The sequence below is a fragment of the Diceros bicornis genome, chromosome 3, assembly GCF_020826845.1.
Source record: "Diceros bicornis minor isolate mBicDic1 chromosome 3, mDicBic1.mat.cur, whole genome shotgun sequence".
Classification (NCBI taxonomy): Eukaryota; Metazoa; Chordata; class Mammalia; order Perissodactyla; family Rhinocerotidae; genus Diceros; species Diceros bicornis.
In genome coordinates, this window is record NC_080742.1 from 30,653,357 (window position 1) to 30,679,838 (window position 26,482).

Genomic DNA, 26,482 nt, shown 5'->3' on the forward strand with positions numbered 1-26,482 from the left:
TAATCCTCTTGCAAGAAATGTGGGTGCATAATTGGGGAAAACAATACAATTAACCACATTTAGGTGGTGGTGTCTATTTTTAACCTTACCTAGTTCAAAAAGGACTAGAGGTCATCATGTTGTTTTTCCCTCTAAAAGACGTGTATTCAGTAGAATCAAATAAAATATAAGGCTAAAATAAAATTGAGGAGAGGGTATATTTTCATTCAGTTAAATCATGTTTCATTCAGTTAAATGCAAATAACAAGTACAAGTTTTCACTTCTTGGTAGGTATAAGGAAATGAAGAAACAATTCATTCTGCTACTCTCATTATCTAAGAAAGGGATATAATGATAGAAATGTGCTACTGGTGCCAAGTTCAGAAGACAGTAACAACAAAATCATATAAGGATTACTGATCGACATAGTAGACATTGTTTTCTAACAGTGGATTTATAGAAACTGAGAAAAACTACATTCTTGCGGGCCTTTGGTATATCAGCCCTATAACGCAGAGCAGTCCTGCATAAAACCTTACTCAGTGAAGAGAATCTGACCGTTGTAATTTCAGCCTTCTTCCCCACCAGATCTTTACTAGAGTTGCAATTAGGAACAATGCCTAGTATGGTAATTTAACTTTCTTCGTTTGGGGTGGGATTAGGTGCTGCCATTACTCCCCCCAGTAGATTTTCATGCCTACCACTTTCTCTCTCCCTACGATGTCTTCATCTTCAGTTTGTAAATATTCATAAAATAGAATTTTAAAGGAACCACTCACTAAGGGGTCTCCCACTCTTAAATGTAATATTCCATCCCCTGTTGTTATTGCATAGAGGTGCTTGAAGATTATAAACTGGCAAAGGTAATGCCTCTTCTTAAAAAGCCAGAAGTACAGTCATGTAAATAAGATTAATTTTTGGTGCCTGGGAAGATGAAGGAACTAATTATTCAGTAGTTGGGAGATAGATTTTAGAACATTAAAGGCATGTTCAAAATGTCCTTTTCAAGTAGTATTTATTTGGCAGATAATTAGGAGAGATTAAACAAAAGAAATGTTAATGGGGCTTCCCGGCCCCAAGTGGTACCTAAATCTGTTAGAAAGGCTCAGGGAGCCTTTCACGAATGCAGAGCACTAATGGGAACGCTCGCTTGTATAAAGAGAAAATCCTGTCAGCCTGACAATTTCTTGTAGACAGAGGCAGAGAAATTTTAGGGAATGTGTCTCATCACTGAAGTAGCCTTGGTATTCAAGTTTCTCTGTCCTGGAGGCAGCTCTCCTTTGAGCAGGTATGATAGGTCTGAGGCACAGAAGATAGGTTGCCAAAACCCATGCTTGTAAAAACTGCAGACCTTACAACAAAATTATTACTTAAGCAGCTGGAAAAAATACATACCAGCACATGCATCAGGATTTAACGTGAAACTAGGAAGTGTGCGCATAAGGGATATTTAGGCATCATGTGTCTGAGATGCAGTGCATATGGTGGAGAAAACACAGAAATAGGAGGGAAGAGATCCACTCCTTCACTGGTACGTTCTTTTAGGTGGGACATTAATATTATTATCATGGAGTGTTTTAAATTGAAAAAGTAATGCAAGAAAGTGGTTAAAAATTAAAATACCCCAGGGTATAAGCAGAGCCCCTGACCTCCAAGTCTCCTTCCTCAGAGAAAACTACTGTTTCTCCTCTTTTCTTTTAGAAATATTAATGTGCTTTTACAAGTATATTTAATGTGTGAATCTCTTCTGTTTTTTGTTGTTTTTGTTTGTTTCAAAAATTGGATCACACTATATATGCTGTTATTCTTCTGGATTTTTTGACTTCAACTATCTTAAAGTTACACGTAAAATATCAAAGTATTACATATCTTAGTGTGTTTAGATCTCATTCTTTTTAATGATCCTATTAGATAGGGGTACCACAATTTATTTTATAAGTCCTCTATTTTTTAACATTTAGGTTGTTTGAAGTCATTTGATGCTGCAAACAATGCCACAGCAAATATCCTTGAAGAAATATCTTTGTCCATATACAAATACAGCTGTAGAACAAATTCCTACAAATATTTCCTCATGCTGGATCAGAGTGTGTATACATTTTCAGTTTTGATGGACATTCTCAATTTACCAAAGAAGTTACTAAAGAAGTTACTAAAGAGGTTCTGTTAATTTACCTAACAATGTATGAGAGCATCTCTTCTCCCTGTCTCTCAGCAACACTGTATCATCCAACTTCAGATGCTGCCATCTGATGGGTTAAAAATGGCATCTCAGGGGCCAGCCCGGTGGCATAGTGGTTAAGTGCACACACTCCGCCTTGGCAGCCTGAGGGATCACGGGTTTGGATCCTGGGCGCATACCGCTCGTCAAGCCATGCTGTGGCGGCATCCCATATAAAGTAGAGGAAGATGGGCATGGATGTCAGCCCAGGGCCAATCTTCCTCAGCAAAAAAGAGCAGGATTGGCATCCGATGTTAGCTCAAGGCTGATCTTCCTCAAAAAAAAATAAAATATAAAAAAATAAAATAAAAATGGCATCTCATTCAAAATGTACTTAATAGTGAGTTTAAGCATCTTTAAATATAAAAAGATATTTCTACTTATTTGTGAACTCCTTATTCATTGCCCGTTTTTTTTCTAATAAGGAGATTATATGTTTTAATTTCTACATTAAGGAAATTAGTCTTTTTCTGCCATGTGTATTGTATTCATTCATTTTCAATCCAACAGATTTTTTTTTGAGCTACTACTTTGTTCCAGGCATTCCGCTATCTGTTGGAAATATAGTCCTGCAGAGGACATAGTCTATGTAGTTAAGGAACACAACATGGGAAATAACATACAAAAGAAAAAAACTTATATTGTAGTGTTGTAAGTACAAAAAACAGAAAAGAGGCAGAAAGAAAGAATGATTAACTTTCTTTTTTGGGTGGCAAATAAAAGGGCTGACTCACCAGAGGGCTGACACCCTAACTGACTTTGAAAGATGAATAGATTCTCATAGATGAAGAAGTTGGTAAAGGCATTCTAACCAGAGTGCAAAGAACAACATGCGCAAGACATGGTATATTCAGAGAACACAGCAGTTTAGTTTGCTGTATATGAAAAGGGTAATGGGAAGTAGAAGCAGGGGAGATGTGGCAAGAAAAGGGGGCAAGAACTGGATTTCAAAGGGCCTTATATGCAGTCACACATTGCTTAACAACGGGGATATGTTCTGAGAAATGTGATGTTAGGCTATTTCGTTGTTGTGTGAACACTGTAGAGTGCACTTACACAAATCTAGATGGTATAGCCTACTACACACCTAAGTTATATGGTATTAATCTTATGGGACCACCATCCTATACGCGGTCCGTCGTTGACCAAAATGTTGTTATGCGGCACATGACTGTAATGTCCTGTGGAGCTTGGACATGAACTTGTCAAGGGTTTTAAATGGGAGAGACACAAGCAGATTTGTTTTTTAAGAAAGATTACTCTGTGAGGGCCGGCCCCGTGGCTTAGCGGTTAAGTGCGCGCTCCGCTACTGGCAGCCCGGGTTCGGATCCCGGGCGCGCACCAATGCACCGCTTATCCAGCCATGCTGAGGCAGCGTCCCACATACAGCAACTGGAGGGATGTGCAGCTATGACATACAACTATCTACTGGGGCATTGGGGGAAAAAAGGGGGAGGATTGGTGATAGATGTTAGCTGAGGGCTGGTCTTCCTCAGCAAACAAAAAAGAGGAGGACTGGCATGGATGTTAGCTCAGGACTGATCTTCCTCACACACACAAAAAAAAGATTACTCTGGCTACAGTGTGAATGATGGATAGACTTGGGGTAAAGGGGAAGCTGGAGGAGGTCAAAGGCTAGATGAGAGGCTGTTGAAGTCTCCCAGGCTAGAGACGATGAGGACTTGGGTCTGCTTAAAACTGGCCATTGTAATAGAGAAGTGAAGGCATATTTGAGAGATTTTGGAAATAACGGACAAGATTGGTGAATTAGTTATGAGAGATACTTCTTAAATTTTAGATTTGTGTGAATGACCAGTTATAATGCCACAACTGAAATAGGAAAGATGAGAGGAAGACCAAGTTTGGGGAGCTGATGATAGGTTTGGTTTTGGACATGTGGATGTACCTGTGACACATTTAAATGGAAGTAGTCTATAGACATTTGGATAAATGGATTTGGAGATCAGGAGAATAAACATGGTCAGGATACATACTTGGAGTTTTTCGTATAGAATGTAGTTAAACCCCTGGTAGTAGATGGGTTGGTCTTAACAGAGGCCCTTAACCTTTTGGGTTCATAGAGAATCCAAATGTGTCCACATCCATTGGATACATTGGGGGGACATGTGGATACATTGGAGAGAGGACAGCAAGAGAAGCCAGAGAAGGAGATGATGAATGAATGGTAGAGAGGCAGGAGAAAAATTAGGAGGTGAAGAGGAGATCTTGAAAACCAAGGGATAAAAGCCTCTCAAGAAGGAACAAGTTCATGCTTTATTGGTCTTTTATGGTGATCTAAGCCAATGATTCTTAAATTTTAGCGTGCATCAGAATCACACCAGGCTTGTTCAAACACAGATTGTTGGACTACACCACCAGAGTACCTAATTCAGTAGATCTGGGATGTAACCTGAGAATGTGCAACTCGAACATGTTTCTAGGTGATGTTTATGCTGCTGATCCAGGGGCCAAACATTGAGAACCATTTGTTCCTTTCTATGTTGTTGTAACTGAAATGTACACTGTGTGTGTTTAAAACAGATAAACACATAGATACAGAGAACAGATTGGTGGTTACCAGAGAGGAAGAGGGTGGGAAGAGGGCAAAAGGGGTAAGGGGGCACGTATGTATTGTGACGGATGGAAACTAGACTTTGGTGGTGAACACAATACAGTCTATACAGAAGCTGAAATATAATGATGTACACCTGAAATTTACATAATGTTATAAACCAATGTGACCTCAAAAAAATAAAAATAAAAACAAACTACCATTTGAATTGCCCATTTAAATAACAGGGAAATTTTTGAATATTGGAGAAACACTTTTTCCTTCTCTGTTGTCATAATCCACAATGGAAGAAGTCCCCCCCATACACACTTCCAGCACCTTCTCTTTACCCTTGTATTCCCTCCTCTGCGAGTTGTGGCTCACTGAATTCCCCTAGGCCACCTTTCTCGTGGTAGTCACACTCCTCCCTCTGTGTCTCCTGCTGATGAGCTGGGTAAGGCAGGCCCACTGTTCTTCCTCTTGGTTGTAGTCCTTGTCCTGCTGCTACTTGGTTGGTTTCTTTGCCAGTCACTCTGTGTGTCTCTTCTCCACGAGTGTGCAGGACTCATGGTCTAGATTTAGGTTGAGAGAGTTTCAGCAGTGCTTCTGCTGTGAAGCTTTTCCTCAACTCCAGATTAGGTTAGGTTCCTTTTACATAACACCCTGTACTTCTCCCTCACTGCAGTCATCCTAACTATAATTATTTTAAAGTAATAGCAATAGCTAAGATTTCTTGCTCCCTTATTATATGCTGTGTAAACAGTTCACGTGCATTTTCTCATGAATGCTTCACAGTACCCTTTTTACACACCAAATAATTGAAACCCAGAGATAAATAAATTGCCTTATATCACATAGCTGGTAAGTGCTGGAACCCCGGTTTTCTGATTGCCCGTAAGCTCTTAACTTTCATGCTTCACAGCCAGTGGAGGAAATCAGGGACATCAGTTCTTTTTTCTAAATTAAAGTATAATTGACATACAATATCCTATTAGTTTCAAGTGTACATCATAGTGTTTTGATATTTATATTACATTATGAAATGATCACCACAATAAGTGTAGTTACCATCTGTCACCATACAAAGTTATGATATTATTATTGACTGTATTCCCTATGCTGTACATTACATCCCCATGAATTATTAATTTTATAACTGGAAGTTTGTACCTCTTAATCCTCTTCACCTATTTCACCCACCCCCAACTACTCCCTGCTCTGATAACCACCAGTTTGTTTTCTCTGTTTTATGAGTCTGTTTCTATTTTGTTTGTTCATTTGTTTTGTTTTTTAGATTCCACGTATAAATTAAATCATATGGTATTTGTCTTTCTCTGTCTGACTTATTTCACTTAGCATAATCCTCTCTAGGTCCCTCCATGTTGCCGCAAATGGCAAGATTTCATTCTTTTTTATGGCTGAGTAATATTCCGTTGTATATGTATACCGCCTCTTCTTTATCCATTCATCTATTGGTGGACACTTAGGTTGCTTCCATGTCTTGGCTATTGTAAATAATGCTGCAGTGAACAAAGGGATACATCTGTCTCACTGAATTAGTGTTTTTGTTTTCTTTGAATAAATACCCAGAAGTGGAATTGCTGGATTGTATAGTAGTTCTATTTTTAATTTTCTGAGGAACCTCCATACTGTTTTCCATAGCGGCTGCACTAGTTTACGTTCCCACCAACAGTGTATGAGGGTTCCCTTTTCTCCACATCTTTGCCAACACTTGTTATTTTTTGTCTTTTTGGTAATAGCCGTTCTGAGAAGTGTGAGGTGGTATCTCATTGTGTTTTTGATTTGCATTTCTCTGATGATTAATAATGATGTTGAGTATCTTTTCATGTTGCCTGTTGGCTATCTGTAGGGCCTCTTTGGAAAAATGTCTATCCAAGTCTTCTGTCCATTTTTTTTTTTTTTTTTTTTTGTGAGGAGATCAGCCCTGAGCTAACATCCGCCAATCCTCCTCTTTTTTTTTTGCTGAGGAAGACGGCCCTGGGCTAACATCTGTGCCCATCTTCCTCCACTTTATATGGGACGCCGCCACAGCATGGCTTACCAAGCAGTGCGTCGGTGCGCGCCCGGGATCCGAACCAGCGAACCCCGGGCCGCCGCAGCGGAGCGCGCGCACTTAACCGCTTGCGCCACCGGGCCGGCCCCTTCTGTCCATTTTTTAATTGGGTGTTTTTTTTGATATTAAGTTGTGTAAGTTCTTTATGTATTTTGGATATTAACCCCTTATTGGATGTATGATTTGCAAATGTCTTCTCCCATTCTGTAGGTTGCTTTTTCATTTTGTTGATGATTTCCTTAGCTGTGCAAAACCTTTTTATTTGTAGTTTGATATAATCCTGTTTATTTATTTTTGCTTTTGTTAACTTTGCCTGAGGACACTGGCCCAAAAAATATTGCTAAAACCGATATCAAAGAGCATACTGCCTATGTTTTCTTCTAGGATTTTATTTTTTCCTGAGGAAGATTGGCCCTGAGCTAACATCTGTGCCCTTCTTCCTCTGTTTTGTATATGGGATGCCTCTACAGCATGGCTTGATAAGTGGTGCGTTGGTCCATGCCCGGGATCCGAACCTGTGAATCCCAGGCTGCTGAGGCGGAGCGTGTAAACTTAACCACTACGCCATTGGGCCGGCCCCCTCTTCTAGGATTTTTATAGTTTTAGGTCTTACGTTCAATTCTTATATCCATTTTGAATTTATTTTTGTGTATGGTGTTAGTGGTCCAGTTTCATTCTTTTGCATGTAGCTATCCAGTTTTCCCAGCACCATTTATTGAAGAGACTGTTCTTTCTGCATTGTATATTCTTGTCTTGCCTCCTTCATGATAGACTAATTGACCATATATGTGTGGGTTTATTTCTGGGCTCTCTATTTTATTCCATGGAGCTATGTGTCTGTTTTTGTGCCCGTGCCATACTGTTTTGATTACTATAGCTTTGTAGTATGGTTTTAAATCAGAGATCGTGACACCTTCAGCTTTGTTCTTCTTTCTCAAGATTGCTTTGGCTTTTCAGGGTCTTTTTTGGTTCCACACAAATTTTAAGTTGTTTATTCTAGTTCTGTGAAAAACACCATTGGTATTTTGATGGGGATTGCATTGAATCCATAGATTGCTTTGAGTAGTATGGACATTTTAAAAGTGTTAATTCTTCCAATCCATAAGCATGGTATATCTTTCCTTTTATTTCTGTTGTCTTCAGTTTTTCCCATCAATGTTTTATGGTTTTCAGAGTACAGATCTTTCACCTCCTGGGTTAAATTTATTCCTAGGTCTTGTATTCTTTTTGATGCACTGGTAAATGGAATTGTTTTCTTAATTTCTCTTTCTGTTAGCTCGTTATTAGTGTATAGAAACAAACCGATTTCTGTATATTAATTTTGTATCCAGCAACTTTACTGAATTAATTTATTAGTTCTAATGGTTTTTTGGTGGAATCTTTAGGATTTTCTGTATATAATATCATGTTATCTGCAAATAGTGACAGTTTTACTTCTTTCTTTCCAATTTGGATGCTTTGTATTTCTTTTTCTTGCCTAATTGCTGTGGAGGAACATTAATTCTTATTCCCGGGCAAAGTTCAGAGAGAGTGTGTAATATAGGTTATATAGTATAAGCTGGATGCAGGAATAGGAACTTCTCACAGTTGATAATTCGGGAAGAGACACCTCTTTTTGGTCATCTGGGCTATATATTAGATCACCTTCCTCAATGTTCACAAAGCATGCTGTGTCCACTCCTCTCACTTTGCCCCGTGTAGGGAACTCGAGAAGGGGAGAAGGGGAGGGCAGAGTGCATCTGGACCACATGTTTTAAACTAGGCAGGCTAACTTCAGAGCTATGCTTTTATATTTTTACCAAGGTAGTAACATCTTACAGTAACACATTAAATAGTAAAGAAGAGCTTGTGATGAAAAGCAACAGTCTCCCTCCCCACTGTTCCCTGCCACCAGCATGGAGGCAGTTTCTTGGTCTGTTTCTGTCTGTCTTTCTTCTAGTTGTAATTTCCCAGAAAAGGGTGATGGGAGATAAATGTTTTGAATTCTTGTCAGTCTGGATAGGTCTTTATTCTCCCCTTTCACTGAACGACAATTTAGCTGTGCATGGAATTGTAGATTAAAAATTATTTTCCCTTGGAAGGTGGAAACCTCTAATGTTCTATTCATTTTATTGTAGGTGAATTTCTTTTCTCTGTCTCTGAAAGCTTTTAGTATATTTTTCCTTCATGTTTCAAAACTCTATTGATGTGTCTAGGTGTGAGTTCTTTTTCATTACAGTTGTTGGGTAATTCATGACCCTTTCAGTCTGAAGGTTCATGTGCAGCTGTGACTGATGCTACTATTTCTTTGATGATTTCCAACTCCCCATTTTCTCTGTTCTCTTTTTCTTTGATTTCCCATTACTCAAATGCTTAGTTTCTTAGATTGGCCCTTTATGTCTTTCATATTTTCTCTATGTTTTCCATATTCTTGTCTTTTTGCAGTACCTTCTGGAAGACTTCCTTTTTCTCATTTCTTATATTTAATTTTTTATTTTAAAAATCGTATTTTTAATCTTACAAGCCCTTCCATATTCTCTGTTTTTTTCCCCATCTTCTCCTGTTGTAGGGTTTTATGTAATTATTATATTTCTCTTCATTAGCTTGAATTATTCTGTTTCCTCTGGATCTGCTTTTCTTTTACTTTCACTGTCTCAGTTTTCCTTATGGGCCTGGTGATTTTTTGTTATCTATTCATATCTAAAATAGAAAGCTTATGTAGCTGTTGTAGGTGTCCCCTGCTGCTTAATTAGAACTGTGTTCAAGCTAGCTCTTTCTCCTCAATAGGAATCCTGACTGGGAACTTTGTATAGAGTAGTGCAGGGCTGAGTGGATTTACTGGCAGCCTTTACTTTATGGGTACTGACCCCCAGATTCCCAGAATGAGGTAGATTTTAATCTATAGTGCTGACATCCACACTAGAAGCGTTAGCTTTTCTTATTTATTGTTTTTTTTGTTTGCTCAATTTTTTTTGTTCAGTTTGTTTACTTTTTTTTTTTTTTTGCTGAAGAAGATTGGCCCTGAGCTAACATCTGTGCCCATCTTCCTCTACTTTATATGTGGGTCGTCTGCCACAGCATGGCTTGAGTGATGTGTAGGTCTGCATCTGGGATCCAAACCTGCGAACCCCGGGGCACCAAATCAGAGCGTGTGAACTTAACCACTATGCCACTGGCCTGGTCTTTGTTTCCTTTTTTTTAGGGAGGAGTCCTAAGGGTTTTTATTTTCTTTTGTTTTTTTCTTTGGGAACATTCTAGTAGCCAGTACTCTAACTGCTGGCAAGGGATAGTGATAGAGGGGGCACGTGGATTGGTACAATTTGTCCCATATGTGGACCTTCAATGAATCCATTATTTTTCAGCCCCATTTCTCGCTCCTTCTCTCTTGCTGTACCTGCTGATTCTAGGCAGTCACCATCTACAGAATAGCTTCCACCTCCTTTGTGGTCCTCTTATGATTTATTGACTTTGCATTTTTCCGTCAACCTGCTCCCATTTACTGTCATCTAGTACAGCCGTTAAGAAATTATAGCCTGCAGGCCAAATAATCGGGCTACCTGTTTCTGTAAATAAAGTTTTATTGGAATACAGCCACGCTCCTTTGTTTACACATTGTCAATGGCTGCTTTTGTGCTACAAAGGCAGAGTTGAGTAGTTGCCACAGAGACTGCGTGGAGTGCAAAGCCTGAACTTTCTACTCTTTGGTCCTTTACAGGAAAGGTTTGCCAACTCCTGGTCTAGAAATTTTTTCAGATTTCTCATTTTCTGGTGATCATACCTACCTGCCTTTACCTCCTCACCCTCTTCTCTTCGTAGGTACAGGCTTAATAATGTTGTAAAATTCTCTTTTAATTCAGTAAGTCTGAGGAAATACATAAGCCTCCTCTAAAGGCCTACTCTGTCCTCTTGAACTGGAAAGACAGAGTTCTCCCTCTTAGACACTTTAATACACCGGCAGCCTTATTGATGGCTGCCTTAATCATTTAAAGTGTGAGAGCAGGGACTCGGTAATTCTTTGTCTTAACACAAGGCCAAGTACATAGTAAGCCTTCAAAAAGTGTTTGTCGAGTGTATTGAATGAATGAATATAATTATGTTTAAAATGATTTTTTCAGAGTGGTGGGGAAACATCTAGTTTTTCTATCCTTCTGAATGCACATTTAAAATAGCTTTTACCTATTAATAATTCATTTTTATATTTTTCCTTAAGATTAATTATATGAACAATGGTTAATCTTATTATTAGGAATGGGGAGGAGCTTTGTGTTCTGAATGAGTGTCAATCCAGATATTTGCATTCTACCTTATTCTACATATTCATTTCTCTTTTTTCTTTTACAGGTTAAAGTAATGTAACATATATATTTTTCAGTTTTTTTCTTCACAGTGTCACATTTTGTATGTAAATAGTTGCAGTTTAAATAACTGTAGTTGATGAAATATCTGCATAGTGGTCTAGAATGTTCTAGGAGCATATTTTTCAAATATTTTTCAATTGTGATTTTTTAAAAAAAAAGTCTGATTGCGTGAAATAATTAGACAACATGATTTTGAAACAAAAGACTTGTAAATAGGAGTAAGAATAGAATCTGAGTCGAATGGTTTTAGTTTTCTGATATGTGTGTGTGTGTTTCCATTCCTGACCATCTGACTATTTAGAATCATCTCTCATTTAAATTAAGACAGATGTACTGAGTTCTTAGATAATAAAGAAATGGTTTCCAAAGTAGACAGTAGACATTTCCATTAGAGTAAATTTGTCATTTTTTTCTCCTGCAGTTAATGCGTTTTCTCTTGAGTCACGGGGTCTTCAATAGTACCAATTTAAAATTTATAGCAGTTATGTTAAATAGAGCCAGCACCTGAATTATTTGCTCATGTGGAAATTAAGCGAATGGCCTGTTTTAACATCTTCTGCAGAAAAACATTTTTTTATAGATATACTTTTTTCGCTATTATTTCTCATAAAAAAGAAACACAATTAGGGACTTATTATTTCTTATTTGATTCAGCCCATCTCCCGTGCACCCTTCAAATACATTAACAAGTTTATAAGTGCAGAAATTTTGGTTTTAAGTTTTTTTCTGTAACTGTATCATATGTTTAAAGGAAAGAGAATGGACTGTTGTCATCTCCCAAAGGAAGGAATGAGAAGGATATTTTCTTGGCACTTGGAGAGTGTTGAGCTCTTGAGTGATGTGATGAAGAAATGTTCTTTGCCTCTGACACAAGATTTCTCAGGGCTGGGATTCAGGGCAATGGGAAGTGCCTTCTGTGTGTCCTTTTTCTTCTCGCTTTTTTATTTTTGCTATATGTGTATAAGCTTATTAAAAACACCCTACTTTTTCTCAAGTACACTTTTTGTTTTATTACACCTAAACATTTTTGAAGAAATTATTTTTAATAGAATCTCCAAGAATGAGGAACTGTGTTGTGTGTACAGTGTCATTTCTAGAAGCATATAGGAGTTCTGTGAATATTTGACAAACAGTAAAATATAATGATATAAAAACATCTTTGTAGGTATTATTTATATCAGTGCTGTCCAATAGTACTTTCCAAGGTGATATAACTGTTTTGTGTCTGTGCTGTCAAATACAGGAGCCACTAGCCACAGTGACTGTTGAGCACTTGAAATGTGGCTGGTGTGACTAAGGAATGTAATATTTCATTTTTTAAAAATATTTTGATATTTTTATTGTCTCTGTAATAAGAGACTAACAGATTTTAATTTTGTTCTACTTAATTTTTTATTTTTTTTCCTTTCAGGTAAATATATGCAGATGATGAACATTCTTAAGCCAATTGCCTTTGATGTTATCCATTTCATGTCTCAGCTATTTGATTATTACTTGTATGCAATATATACCTTTTTTGGTCGGAATGATTCAGTAAGTCAACCATTGAGGGGAAAGTGTTTCTTTAAAAAAATTTTTTTTTAATGTAATGTTTATTCTCTCTGTATAAAATACACAAAAAACATTATTTTGAAAATTATCCATCAGAAATCCAACAAAATTATTGATATCAGCTTTCTCTCTACCTAATTGCCTTATTTATATATTAATTATAAGCTTTGTTGTGGTAAACATATTGTACCTTATTCAAATTATTGGCAGAAACAGTACGTCATCTGTTTCTAACCTTGACATATTTTGGCAATGAAAAATGTGCAGGTTGCCTTGTTTAAATCTGGCCCAATGTGTTAATTACTACACAGTAAATGAGACATTTTAAATATTGGCTAACAACCTTAGCAGGCACTACTATTCAGAAAATAATGGCAAATATTTATTAAAATAATAGAAAATCTTTGAACTAAACCATCTGCCTGCCACAGAATTAATGTTTCCTGCACCTCCTTTTTGTGTTTCCAAAGCTCTTATTGAATTTATCTTTTTCTACTGCTAAGGAGAGCAACACAATATTAGGCGGGTAACTGATCCTGTATTTGTGAATTATTATGTGGGTCACCTAGATATTTGACAGTTTTCTGTGTAAAAGCATACTGCTGGGTCCTGTGAATATATCATAATACTAACTTTTTATATACTATATATTTTTTAAAAAATGTGAATTTTAATGGATAATTATATTCATCATATAAATGTTCATATCCTTGCTGTGATTACAAGTATATGAAAGACATGATCCTTTAATATGGGATCTGAATTTCCCGTGTTCTTAATTCTGCAAAATGTTCCTTAGAAAGAAGGCTAAGCTAATCAGAGACTAAGTGTTGCTGCAGAATTTGTGGTACTATAAAATATGTACTAATTCATCATTCTGAATTTGGAAACTCAATAAATAAATATTAAAGAAGAAAGACATTCTAGAGTTTTAGCTAATTGTCAGAATCTTTCAGTCTTCTAGATGAACCTTACTCTGTCTTCTGGGCAATGCTGCTAGACCAGTGCTGTCCAAGAGAAATTTTGCAGTAATGGAAATGTTCCGTATTTGCACTGCCCAGTATGGTGGCCACTAGCCACATGTGGCTATTGAGCACTTGGAATGTGACTAGTGTGACTGAGGAACTGAATTTTTAGTGGTAACTAAAATTAATCTTTAAATATAAATAGTCACACATGGCTGGTGACTATCATATTGGGTAGAACAGTTCTGGACCATGTTATTGATAAGATATATTAATAGAAGGTCCTTCAGAAACTTTTGGGAACTAAATGCTTTTGGACATGACTTTTTAGCTACTTATATACTGGCACAGATTTGTTTAAAATGGGGTTCACTAGAACCTGAGAAATTTAGCAAAGTATAGATAGGTGCTTATTGTAAAATGTGCTGCATATTTTATTTAAAATTTATGTTTTAAAGAACACATTGTCTCTTATATTAAAAGCATTTTCAATCCTGTAAGACTCAGGAAAAGCTATTTTATTATATTTAAACAATTAGCTGTCAGTTATAAGGGGTGCTATCCTTAACCCGCTGTCTACCCATACATGGTATTAGAGACAGTTTGTGTTATATGAACCAAAGCAAAGTGTGCATATGAGTGAGTGTGTATGAGTAAATGTAGCATTTACCCTGCCTCTTAGTTGCACCTTTTAAGAAAGACTTTTCCAATTATTAGATTATGCTTAGTAATACTAGCTTTTAGGTACCAGGTGAATATTGAAAATATGCACATCTTCAAATAGAACAACTTATAATTCAGACTGTACTATTTTTGATTCTGCAAAACTGAAGGAATTTATTTTTTTATTTTTTTAATTTTATTTATGAAGGTATTTTATTTTTTATTTTTTTATTGGAGTAACATTGGTTTATAACATTGTATAAGTTTCAGGTGTACATCATTATACTTCTTTTTTTGTGTGTGTGAGAAAGATCAGCCCTGAGCTAATATCCATGCCAATCCTCCTCTTTTTTTTTTTTTTCCCCTGAGGAAGACTGGCTCTGGGCTAACATCTGTGCCCATCTTCCTCCACTTTATATGAGATGCCACCACAGCATGACTTGACAAGCACTGCCTCAGTGCACGCCCAGGATCCGAATCCCGGGCCACCAGCAGCGGAGCACATGCACTTAACCACTATACCACAGGCCCGGCTCCCATCATTATGCTTCTATTTCTGCGTAGAGTACATCACGTTCACCACCCAAAGACTAATTACAATCCATCGCCACACAGTGTACCTAATCATCCCTTTTGCCCTCCTCCCTCCCCCCTTCCCCTCTGGTAACCACCAATCCAATCTCTGTCTCTATGTGTTTGTTCGTTGTTGTTTTTATCTTCTACTTATGAGTGAGATCATATGGTATTTGACCTTCTCCCTCTGACTTATTTCGCTTAGCCTAATACCCTCAACGTCCATCTATGTTGTCATAAATGGCTGAATTTCATCATTTCATATGGCTGAGTAGTATTCCATTGTGTATATATACCTCATCTTCTTTATCCATTCGTCCCTTGATGGGCACTCAGGTTGTTTCCAAATCTTGGCTATTGTAAATAGTGCATCAGTGAACACAGGAGTGCATATATCTTTATGCATTGGTGTTTTCATGTTCTTTGGATAAATACCTAGCAGTGGAACAGCTGGATCGTATGGTAGTTCTATTCTTAATTTTTTGAGGAATCTCCATACTGTTTTCTATAGCAGCTGCACAGTTTGCACTCCCACCAGCAGTGTATGAGAGTTCCTTTCTCTCCACATCCTCTCCAACACTTGTTGTTTCCTGTCTCGTTAATTATAGCCATTCTGACGGGGGGGCGTGAGGTGATATCTCATTGTAGTTTTGATTTACATTTCTCTGATAGTTAATGATGTTGAACATCTTTTCATGTGCCTGTTGGCCATCTATATATCTTCTTTGGAGAAATGTCTTTCAGGTCTTTAGCCCATTTTTTAATTGGGTTGTTAGTTTTTTTTGTTGTGGAGATGTATGAGTTCTTTATATTTTATATATTTTGGAGATTACCCCCTTATCAGATGTATGATTTGTTTCCCTCTCAACACCAGTTCCAAATGTTCCAGGAGTGCCCCCTGTGTGGACTGTATGTGTCCTTCTGTCATGGCAGGGTTGCTCTTACTGCTGGTGCCTGGGGAGGCTAGGCTGTCCCCCTGGGTGGCTGGTTGTAATGCTCAGCTGTGTGTGGCTGCTGTAGTCCTTTCAGTCACTTTATCAGGTGTGGCGACCCCCAGCACAGTTGGCTACAAGGTCTAATAGCACATTCCTGTTGCAGTTTTTCTGTGAAGTGGATAGGTCCCTAGTGTGGCTGGCCTGCAAGCTCTTATCAGCTCTCTCAGGGTTGCAGCTGAGTGGGGCTGGCCCCAGGCATGGGACCACACAGTTGTTTCAGGTTTTGGAAGGTGAGGGTGACTATCTGGCTGTTTGACAAGCAGAAGTCTGCTGCAGCTGACAGGCCCCACTGCCCACTGGGCCACATACCCCGTCAACACAGTCCTGCCCCATGCGTGTGCCCTGACCCACTGAAGTGGACTTAGTCGCCCCACTGCAGAGGCCCCACACACTCCACCAGTGCAGGCCTGCCCCTTGCGCATGCCCGCCCCTTGCGCATGCCCTGCCCCACAGAGGTGGACTCACTCACCTGGTTGCAGAGGTTCCAGGCACCCTGTCTTTGCAGGCCCACAGGTTGCCTGAGGACTTTCTGTTGGGTGGGACCAGTCCCAGTGTGGGTTGCCTGCCCTGGCTGAGCTGGATTAAATCTGTGCTCTAGTGGATGGGGCAGACCCCTGGACTAGCAGGCCCCAGGGAGAACTCCAGTGGTGTCAGCCAGCGTCTGTGTCAGTATGCCTGTGCTAGGTCACAATAATGGCTGCTGCCAATGTCTCAATCCCTGGAGAGGTCTCATTTCTCACCAGGATGCACCCAGAGCCTGTCAGGTGAGTCTCTTTTCACCAAAGGACTGTGCACCTTTCTTCCTGGTCATTTTAGGTTGCTTTCTGAAACAGGTGAATTTGTGTGTGGGCCCTTTAAGAGTTGGCTTCTTTCCCCTTATGTCCAAAGGCTTTTCTGGGGGTATTCCCTGTTGTAGTTAATAGCCAGCAAAGCCAGGTATTATGACACTTGTCTTGGTTGTTCTGAGTCCAAAAGCTGCTTATTGTGGTAACGCTCCCCCACTCTGATCTCCCACTTCTCCAGGGAAGGCTGCGTACCTTAAGGTTGCTCCCAGCTGGCTGTGAAGCGTCATCGTTAGAAGGTAGCTTTTTTTTCTCTCCAGAAAGGAATTTCTGCCTCTTCCATCTGAGTCAGCACTGTCCCTTTTTGTGGGGGTTCTTTTTATCTAATTTTCAATTCTCTCTTAGGGGTAACTGTTCCAAGAGTAGTTGTAAATTCACTGTCTTCATGGGAGGAGGTGAGTTGAGAGTCTGCCTATGCCACCATCTTGACACTATCTCTGAAGTTTTACATTTATTGGCTCATACAGGATATTTTAACATTTTTTCAGATGTCTATATGTATCTATGATGACCTCTAAATTAAATTTATATTCATCAATCGAATCATCACTCATGGAGCCAACTAACTGCCTTTTCATGTCTTAACAGTCAAGTCTCCCTTCTTATTTATGTTCTTGTGTGAAGATTTTTATAAATGCTTTGGCTGTGTTGTACTGAAGACAATTCTATACTGTGAAATGTTTACTGAACCAAACAAAATTTTCATTAATTTTTGAATGAGGATTTAGGCTATCTCTAATTTGTGTCAGAAAAATATATTAGCAACACTACATTATTATGCTTCTACATGACTATAACACAGTGTACTATCTTTAAGTATCTAAAATCTTACGTTTTATAACTAAAAATAATAACTTGTGGATAAGAAATTCTGGTAAACTCTCTCCTGATAAATGCATTAGATTGAAAGATGTTGGCGTGACCTGTAAATGCACACGTGTAAATAGTTCTCTTGTTGCCTTAAGTGCTGAGGTTTGACGTCTTTGCTTGATGTTTTGGAAGTTTTAAATGCAGTTTAGAAACCCTCTGAAGGCTAAGTATCTGAATGAAAATTCATCAGATACTTAACTTTGGTTAGTCTGAAGTTATAACATTTATTTGCAAGATTATCTCCAGAGTGATTTAACATGCCTTTCTTTTTTCTTTTCAGTTGGAATCAACAGGACTAGGCCTTAGTAGTAGTAGACTAAGAACAACTCTAAACAGAATACAAGAAAGCCTTATTGATCTGGTAAGAATCAGTTGAATCAGTTCTTTTGATTTATATAAAACAGAAATTAGCCAACTAATCAACTACATATAAATGTATGTCTATATGCGTATTGAGTGCCTGAGTCCTTAGTATTACACTAAGTGCTTGTGGGAAGTAAAATGGACGTTTCTTTTAGTCTAATTGTAGAGAGAAAACTAGTATACGTGAAAGAATATAATATTGGCTATACATCCAGTACAAGTTCAAAGAGAGGAAAAGTTTTTGTGCAATATTGATGGCAGAGAATGACTAAAGGAGGAAGTGAGACTTGTACTAGCCTTTGAAGAAAAGGCATGAGATTAGTGGGAAAAAGAAGAAAGAATGGCATTCAGATTAAAGTTCAAGGCTGAGCAAGGGCCTTAAGGTGGGAGCAAGGCTGGCCCAAAGTTTGGCAGATCTTTGTGTTGGGGCACTGGTTATGCTGAAGAGTTGTGTTGTTACAGAGAGTTTTTAGGACCACTTTTATAAATGGCCTTGAAATTCAAGTTTAGGTTCAGTTGGCCATGCAGGAGGGAGTCTGGATTCTTGACTGTATCATACAATGAAATGCACGTTTTAAGAAGATAGGTTAGTTAGCAAAACAAGGCTGACCTTCTATAGTGTTTAAGCTAACATAGCATTTAAAATAAGAAAATTTTTTTCTTGTGGTTGATCACTGTCGCCAAAGATTTTTGTTGTTCAGTATGCTTCTCTGTATCTACATTAACCCCAGGATTCTCCAAATTTTCCTTTATTCCTTCAGCTACTCAAACAAGCAATAATTTTCCTCTTTTTTTCCATAAACTCTATATTATGTGCATTCTGCTGTTACTGAAGTTTTTATAAAGCAATGCAATCATTCATTCTTTTAAGAGATACTTATTGAAATAATTATTAATATGCTGGCTTGGTTGTAGTGCTGAAAATGCATCAGTGCACAAAGCAGGTAATTCCTCTCTTTTTGGGACTTGTATTTTATTGGTGCAGAGAGATAAACAAATACATAATACATAATACAAGTACATAATAATGTCAGGTACTTATATGTGCTAAGAAGACAATGAAGCAGAGTGAGAGGACAGTGATGTGGACAGAGTGACAGGACAACTCTTTGAGCAGAGATGTGAATAAAGTGAGAGAGGCGTGTGCTGCTATCTCAGGTCAGCATAGGGAATAATCTGTATCCATCTCATCCATCTCCCTTACTATTTGGAGATCTTTTTGCCCAGCATGTATATATATATTCATAGCACTTGGCACATAGCCATTCTTCAGTAAATGTCTGTAGAGTAAATGAATAAACTCCAATCATGTCTCTTGGCTTAACCTGGCTTGTTTTCTTGGCTTTGCTATCCATTTAGTCCTAATCTTCATTTTCAGAGTCAAAGCTCCTTGTTTGACCGAGCCGTCTCTTTTTTTGTTGTTGTTCTTTGTTTTTTAAAATCCATTGGCTTTCAGCCCCATTGGCAGTTACCTGTGTTTCGACTTTGCTTTTCCTTGTTTGATACTTAGTGTAACCTTGACCATCAGATCTTGTTTTCCAGATCTTAGTCCACTGCTGCAGTTTTTCTTGCTTCTGGCTGAACAGCTCAAGATGGATGGGCTGAAATTTACGACTAGAGTCATTCACTCTGACCTTTTTCTGTCATCTCTCCTAGTTACTAGCTTATGATTGTCAAACCACTGTTCCAGATTTGACCCCTAAGGCTGGATTTAATGCTTCAGATTTTGCCATACAGTGTATAATGAAATAGCATGACTCAGTAAACAATGGGACCAAACTAGCTGCTCTTTGAGACAAGCTGCCACCCTGATAACAATGAATCTGTAGCATCTGTGTGACCAGTTCTCTGTAAACTGGTGTAGTAGTCAGACTTAGAAAAGTGTTTTTAAAAACCGACTATATCCCCCGCCAATAAATAAATAGATAGATATGCCTATTTTTTATTTTGGTACCTTGTCTTTTAAAAATATCTTTTCTTTAAGTCCTTGTCTTTATCATCTCTTAAATCAAAGACTACCCCTTGGATCAGAAGACCGTGCGAGCGGTCCTTTCTCCTTCAGTTTGTAAGGAGGGCTGACCTTTGACAGGGGCCCTCCAGGGTCCCTACTACTCTGGAGGATAGGACTCTACAGCAAATGCTAGAAGTTTTTCTGAAATTTTTCATTAGTTTCCATCCAGTGTTTTACATGTTAAATTGTTACTCATCCTGATAAGTATTGGTTTATTATTTTAAAAAATGTATTTGTCGTTTACTAGACCTTGATCTCAGGTTTTTATAAGCTGGTGTATTAATTTTCTTCACTTCATTAATTTACATCTACATTGACAGAGAACATTAATTGGTTTCTTGCTCTTCAATATGTTCTTTGACTATTAAAATAATTTATAGTCTATCAATATGGAACCACTCGATGGAAATAGTATTTTTCTTTATATTTCTCCTGTTAGTTAAAATTTTAATAAGTACTTTTTTGGTAATTTTATTTTCTCCATATGTATCTTCTAAGTTTTGCTTCTCTTTAAGCTCTAAAAGGCAAAATGGAATCATCATGGTCTTAAATATGCCACCTGAAATCATTTATCATATAAATTCATTGTAAACTAAGAAAATTTGTTTGACACCTCAAATAAAAGTCTAAGAAAAGGAGTCTGATAAGGGAAGAGTAGAAGAGGAAGCTGGTGTGGGTGATAATGGCACCAGAAATATGAGTTTTTAGTTATCCACTTGGTGATGCTAAATTGTTTGCTTTAAGACCTTTGGCCAACTTTCAATCTTTGATAATAAAAATGTATTTTAAATTGGTCCAGAAAAGTCTATAAATATGACTTCTCTTTGTAGTAGTAAATTAGTGGCAGAAAAGGCTAAAAAAAATGTGACTTTGACTGTGAGAATAAAGATTGATTAGGTTCCATTTCTCAAAGTCTTCAGAGTTCTGTATCCTTTCCTTATTGAACTGGTGTAAGCTGAAACACTGATCCAGTGTAGGAGCTTTGCCGTTTAAGTGCACAATAAGCACATACTACTTATTTATATCAGCTTGACATTTTTGTGACTCTCCTGCTCTCTTCAAGCATATTTCCCTAAATGTAAACACAGAACTTTAGTCGTTAAGCAGATAATTACCATAATTTTTATGCCTAAAATACCAGTGTTAACTGGGGAGAAAGGAAGGCATCCAAATGAAAACTTTTGAAGTGGGGGCAACAATTCCAGTGATCTCTGTAAGAATGTTTTTGTAAGAGAGCTCTGTGAGCAAAGGGGAAACTCAGCATATTTGAACTGGAGGTAGGTAAGGAGGTTGTTGGGAAGTGCTTTGGGCCTCTCCTGTCATACCCAGAGATTAACCGCATTTTCCTCCGGCTACAGATACACCCTCTCCTTGCCTTCCATCACCTTCTAGCACCACCTCCCTCTTCTGCCCTAAATTAACCAGTTAGTATCTAAATTCAAAAAAACTTTTAGTTTTATAAATATTTTGTATATATGGTGATATCTAATCATAAAAGAATGAAATTTGAAAGTGACTCTGGTATTATAAATGTGTGGTATTCCTGGTTATTTTGGAGCTATTTTGAGTTTGAAATTGTACAATATTGGCAGAAAATTCATGCCAGGTTTTGTTAGTTTAATTGCAAAGTATTTTAAAAGAGGGCATGTTTGATGCTTAGAAGGAGATTTTGTTCTTCTTGTGGAGTATAATACTCCAGGTTTCTAATCATAAAATCATAGAAGGAAGCTTATCTGTGCTCATTTAACCTGTACAGTGTTCATACATACCGAGTAGCTGTCAGCTTCTCATTGAACCTCTCCTTCCATAGAAAACTCATAACCACCCAAAGCAACTCTTCCTCCCTACCCTTCTGCCTGATAGAATGTGCTTTGTTTTCATGCAGCCAAATCTACCTCTCTGGAATTATTTTCTGTTATTCTTTTTCTATCCCATTGGGGCCACTTTGGCTAGCGTAGCCATCTTGCCCAGGTGAGTTATCTCACCCCTGAATTCTTTTATTAGTTTTTCTTGTTTTGAGGTTTCGGGCTTCTCACTATTCTTTGACTTGTTCTGAGATGGATATTCACACCTCTGAACTAAGAAGAAAATACGGAGTGCTATAGGAGGCGTTGGAAGTAGACAGAAGGCGAGGAGCTCTGTGATGAGGGTACAAGACTCAGGGGATACACAGCAGTTGGATAGGTATTTTTATTATTAGTTCGTTCAACAAATATATCTTGAGTTCCTATGTCCTTTGTGGAAGAGTGATGGTCCCTCTAGTGGAGGAGGCAGATGAGGAATAAATGAATATCTAATTTAATGTCGGATTGTGTTGAGAGTTACCAAGAACTAGGAAAGAAGGATACAAAGAGGAGGAAAAGAGCGTGATATTGTTTAGGTGATATTGTTTACCTCCTCTGAGAAGGTAACATTGAAGCAGATCCTTGAAGGAAATATAGGGGAGTGAGTCACCTGGATGAGAATTCATTTATTCAGCAAACATTTATTTAGTACCTGTTTATTGAACACTTTATATATGTTGACAGGCACTGTTCTGAGAGTTTGGGATACAATTTTGGTAGGGAGAGGAGAACCAGAGAAAACTCTCTACCCAGATGCAGCTTATTTTCTAGTAGAGAGAGGTTATTTTGGGGAAAAGTGTTTCAGGTTGAGGGAATAAGGAGTGCAAAGGCCCTGAGATGGGACCATGCTTGACCTATTTAGAAACGGCAAAGAGGCCAGTATAATTGGAATGAAGTAAGCAAGAGAGGGTCAGTGATAGATGAGACCAGAAAGGTAGCCAGAGCCTAGATCATGTAGGGCCTTTGGATTTTACTCTAATGAAGACAGGAAGCCATTGAGGAGCTTTAAGCAGAAGAATTGACATGATCTGACTTAATTATTTAAAAGAGAATTATTTTGGCTCCAGTGTGTAGCAGTTAAGGAGAGGGATGAGGTGGCTTGTACCGAAATATTAGTGGAAGAAGTAGTGAGACATAGTTAGATTCTGGATCTGTTTGGAAGGTAGACACATCAAGATTTGTTGATGGATTGTAAGTGTGGTATGACACTGGGAGGAGCCAAGGATGACATCTAACGTCTAGAGAATGGAGGTGCCCTTACTGGAGATGGATGAGACTTTTAGGAGGGACACATTTGAGGAGGACATCAAGAGTTCAGTTTCAGAAATGTTAAATGCACTAAAGGTGAGAGAGAGGTCAGGGCTAGTATGTAAATTCTGAGCTGTTGGCATGTGGATGGCATTTAAAATTGGGACTGGATGAAATCATCTAGGGAGTAGAATGTAAGTAAGTGTGAGGACCAAACTCTAGGGCGCTCCAGTGTTTAAAGGTCAGGGAGAGGAGGACAGACTAGCAAAGGAGTCTGAGAAGTGGCCAGTGGCAAAGGAGAAAGACCAGGAGAGTATGGCGTTCTGGGAACTAAGTGGAGAAAGTTTTCCAGGATCAGCCATGTAGGATGCTACAGATCTGTTAAATAAAATGAGTATTCAGAATTGACTATTGAATTTGGCCATAAGGGGGCCATTGGAGACCTGGATAACTGTTTCTTTGGAGTAGGGCAGACAAAAGCCTGATTGGAATGGGCTTGAAAGAGAATGAGAGGAAGTAAAAACTCTTACCATCATCGTTGTTATCATCATCTCCATCAATTAAACTGATTGATGGCCTGCTAGTGCCAGGAGGCATGCCAAGGTCTTGAGATACAAAGATGGTGAAATTGGTCCCTAACCTCCAAGAACTCACAATGAGGTAGAGGAGTCAGGAAGCAACAACTGATAAAGTGCACTTTGTGCCACATACAGACATAAGTACATGCATAGATAACGTTAACACAAGTAAGGTACTAATTCTTTTTGAAAGACTGAGAAAGTTATAGAAAGGAGGTAAATATGAGCTCAGACTTAAAAAATGAAGAGAAGAGAGCTAGGCAGACAAGGGCAAGAGAGCTAGTAAGACAGGAGTGTCAGTAGGACAGCAGAGCAAGTAGTCTCGTGTGGCTGGACCTGAGGGGCATAGATTACCTCGAAATGAGGCTGGCAAGGTAGCTGGTGTCAGCTGTAAAGGAGTAGTATCATGGTAACAAGTTTAGGCTTTTTCCTGTAAGGAATGGATAGTCAATTGAGACATTTTAAACTAGGAAGTGGTGTGATCGCGTCTCCATTTTAGAAAGATCACTTGAATATTATTGGAAATAAGCCAGTGAACTGTATGGAAAGTAGAGTAGAAACAGGGGGAGCTAGAGGGAGAGGTCTCTGTTAGGGGACTTTTACAATGGTCCAGTCAAGAATGCTGTGGGTTCTTGGTCTTGATGTAGTAGTGATGTGAGGAAGGTGCCTGTTTAGGCATGATGGAGGTGAGGAAGAAGGGGAGTCATGAAGGATTCCAAGCTTCCTCACTCGGACAGTCTGGTAGGTGGTGATTAAATTAAATAGCACAGGCAACTGATTGGTGCCAAACAGTATATAATTTTGTGATTGTTTTTTTGGGGGGGCAGGAGTGGGGTGATTATTCTCCTTTTTAATAATGGAGCTGTGACATTGATTAACTTGCATAGTTCCCTTATCCTGATTCTCCTAGAGAAAGCACAGTTGTTCCCCAAATAACCTTTAAATGCTAATTGACTAATTAGAGATTGAAGAGAGACAGTCTCTTTAGTAGAAGATAGGATATAAAAAAGAACTAAAGGGGCCGGCCCGGTGGCGCAAGCGGTTGGGTGCGCGCGCACCGACGCACTGCTTAGTAAGCCATGCTGTGGCGGCGTCCCATATAAAGTGGAGGAAGATGGGCACCGATGTTAGCCCAGGGCTGTCTTCCTCAGCAAAAAAAAGAGGAGGATTGGCGGATGTTAGCTCAGGGCTGATCTCCTCACAAAAAAAAAAAAAAAAGAACTAAAGAAGAAAACCATTTTCTAACTTGAAAGTTTTTATGATGTTTTATTTCCATTTTACTAAGTTTATAAACCTAAGTTATACTCCCAGAATCCTATACATTGGATGTCTCTTTTATTCATATGGAAAATGTTGGAGATTTGTGACTGTGTCATTGATTTCAAAACTAAACTACATTTACACTTTGTACACTTTTAGGTTTGTTTGTATCTAATTTGTGTGCTATAATTTTCTTTGAGGATCTTTTTTTTTTTTTTGTGAGGAAAATCAGCCCTGAGCTAACATCCATGCCAATCCTCCTCTTTTTGCTGAGGAAGACTGGCCCTGGGCTAACATCTGTGCCTATCTTCCTCCACTTTATATGGGACGCTGCCACAGCATGGCCTGACAAGCGGTGCCTCGGTGCGTGCCCAGGATCCAAACCCAGGCCGGCAGCAGCAGAACACGCGCACTTAACCGCTACGCCACGGGGCCAGCCCCTCTTTGAGGATCTTTTAAAGCTCAACACACCCTGCTCTTTGCATCCTTTTCTTTTATTCCCATGAACCATCTTCCTTCTCATTAATAATCTGTTCCCAGACAAATACAACTCAGCTGGTTTTGTTTCAGTTTATAACTACGTTCTAGTCCTGCCTTCTTGAGATTATACCAGAGTTACTTTGATTAAGGTTTGGGTGTAAAATGGTTAATTACACCATGATTTGGGGTTTTACCAACTTGGTCCTTGAGGGACAATCTCTTTTCCATCATTTACACGTTCTTGAAGGGCATCTCACTATTGTCTCTATGCAACACGTGTCAATTCATAAAGATTCCTTGTGTTAGCCAACTTGGGTCATGCACAGATAATAGCATATAGAGTTGGATCATTTTCACTTAGTATGAAAAGGAAAGTTCCAGTGGTTAAAAAATATAAAAGGAGGGGAAAAAAAAGAACTGAAACTAAATGTAATTAATGTGTGCCTAAGAGTATTTTAATTCTAGTTCTAGTTTTGTAAAATCACGTGGTCTGTTGCTACTAGATTTGCTATTTCAGGCTGTGTGTGTATGTGTGTTGTATTTTCAGGAAGTTTCAGCTGATCCTACTGCCACACTCACAGCAGCAGAAGAGAGAAAGGAGAAGGTTCCAAGCCCACACCTCAGTCACCTAGTGGTTTTGACATCTGGGGATACATTGTATGGGTTGGCGGAAAGAGTGGTAGCCACAGAATCCTTGTAAGTTGTTAAAAATAGTTACTTTGCCATTAAATATTTAAGAAGGGTTATAAAAGTAAACATTGTTTAACTTAGTCAGACTTCTAGCTGTATACGTCTCCTACTTCTAAATATTACATGTATTCCTGAGAAGTATATCCTAAAATAGATTACCAATTGATTTTTAAAACTGTATGGTTGGTTTTCGGTTATATAAGTGGAAGGAGGAAATCTTTTAAGTTTCAGTCTTTAGCAACATGATCCTTGCTTTAAGGAAAACTTTAAAAAAGCATGTTACAGTGTACTTTTATATTTTCCTATCCAATTGTGATTCTAGAGAAACTGTAGTTACGTTGTCAGTTTAGTGTTAAATTTAGTCGACCCTCGACATCAGCAAGAAT

General features: G+C 38.4%; 1 protein-coding gene across 2 annotated transcripts in view; it reads left to right on the forward strand.

The window, feature by feature from the left end:
- The window catches only part of VPS50 (VPS50 subunit of EARP/GARPII complex), a 131,193-nt gene that overhangs the window by 92,975 nt on the left and 11,736 nt on the right, over window positions 1-26,482 (forward strand). For both annotated transcript variants that reach the window (XM_058525622.1, XM_058525629.1), the window contains exons 21-23: window positions 12,575-12,696; window positions 17,903-17,983; window positions 25,954-26,102. In XM_058525622.1, the coding sequence (XP_058381605.1) occupies window positions 12,575-12,696; window positions 17,903-17,983; window positions 25,954-26,102 (352 nt within the window). The remainder of the gene's footprint in view (window positions 1-12,574; window positions 12,697-17,902; window positions 17,984-25,953; window positions 26,103-26,482) is intronic.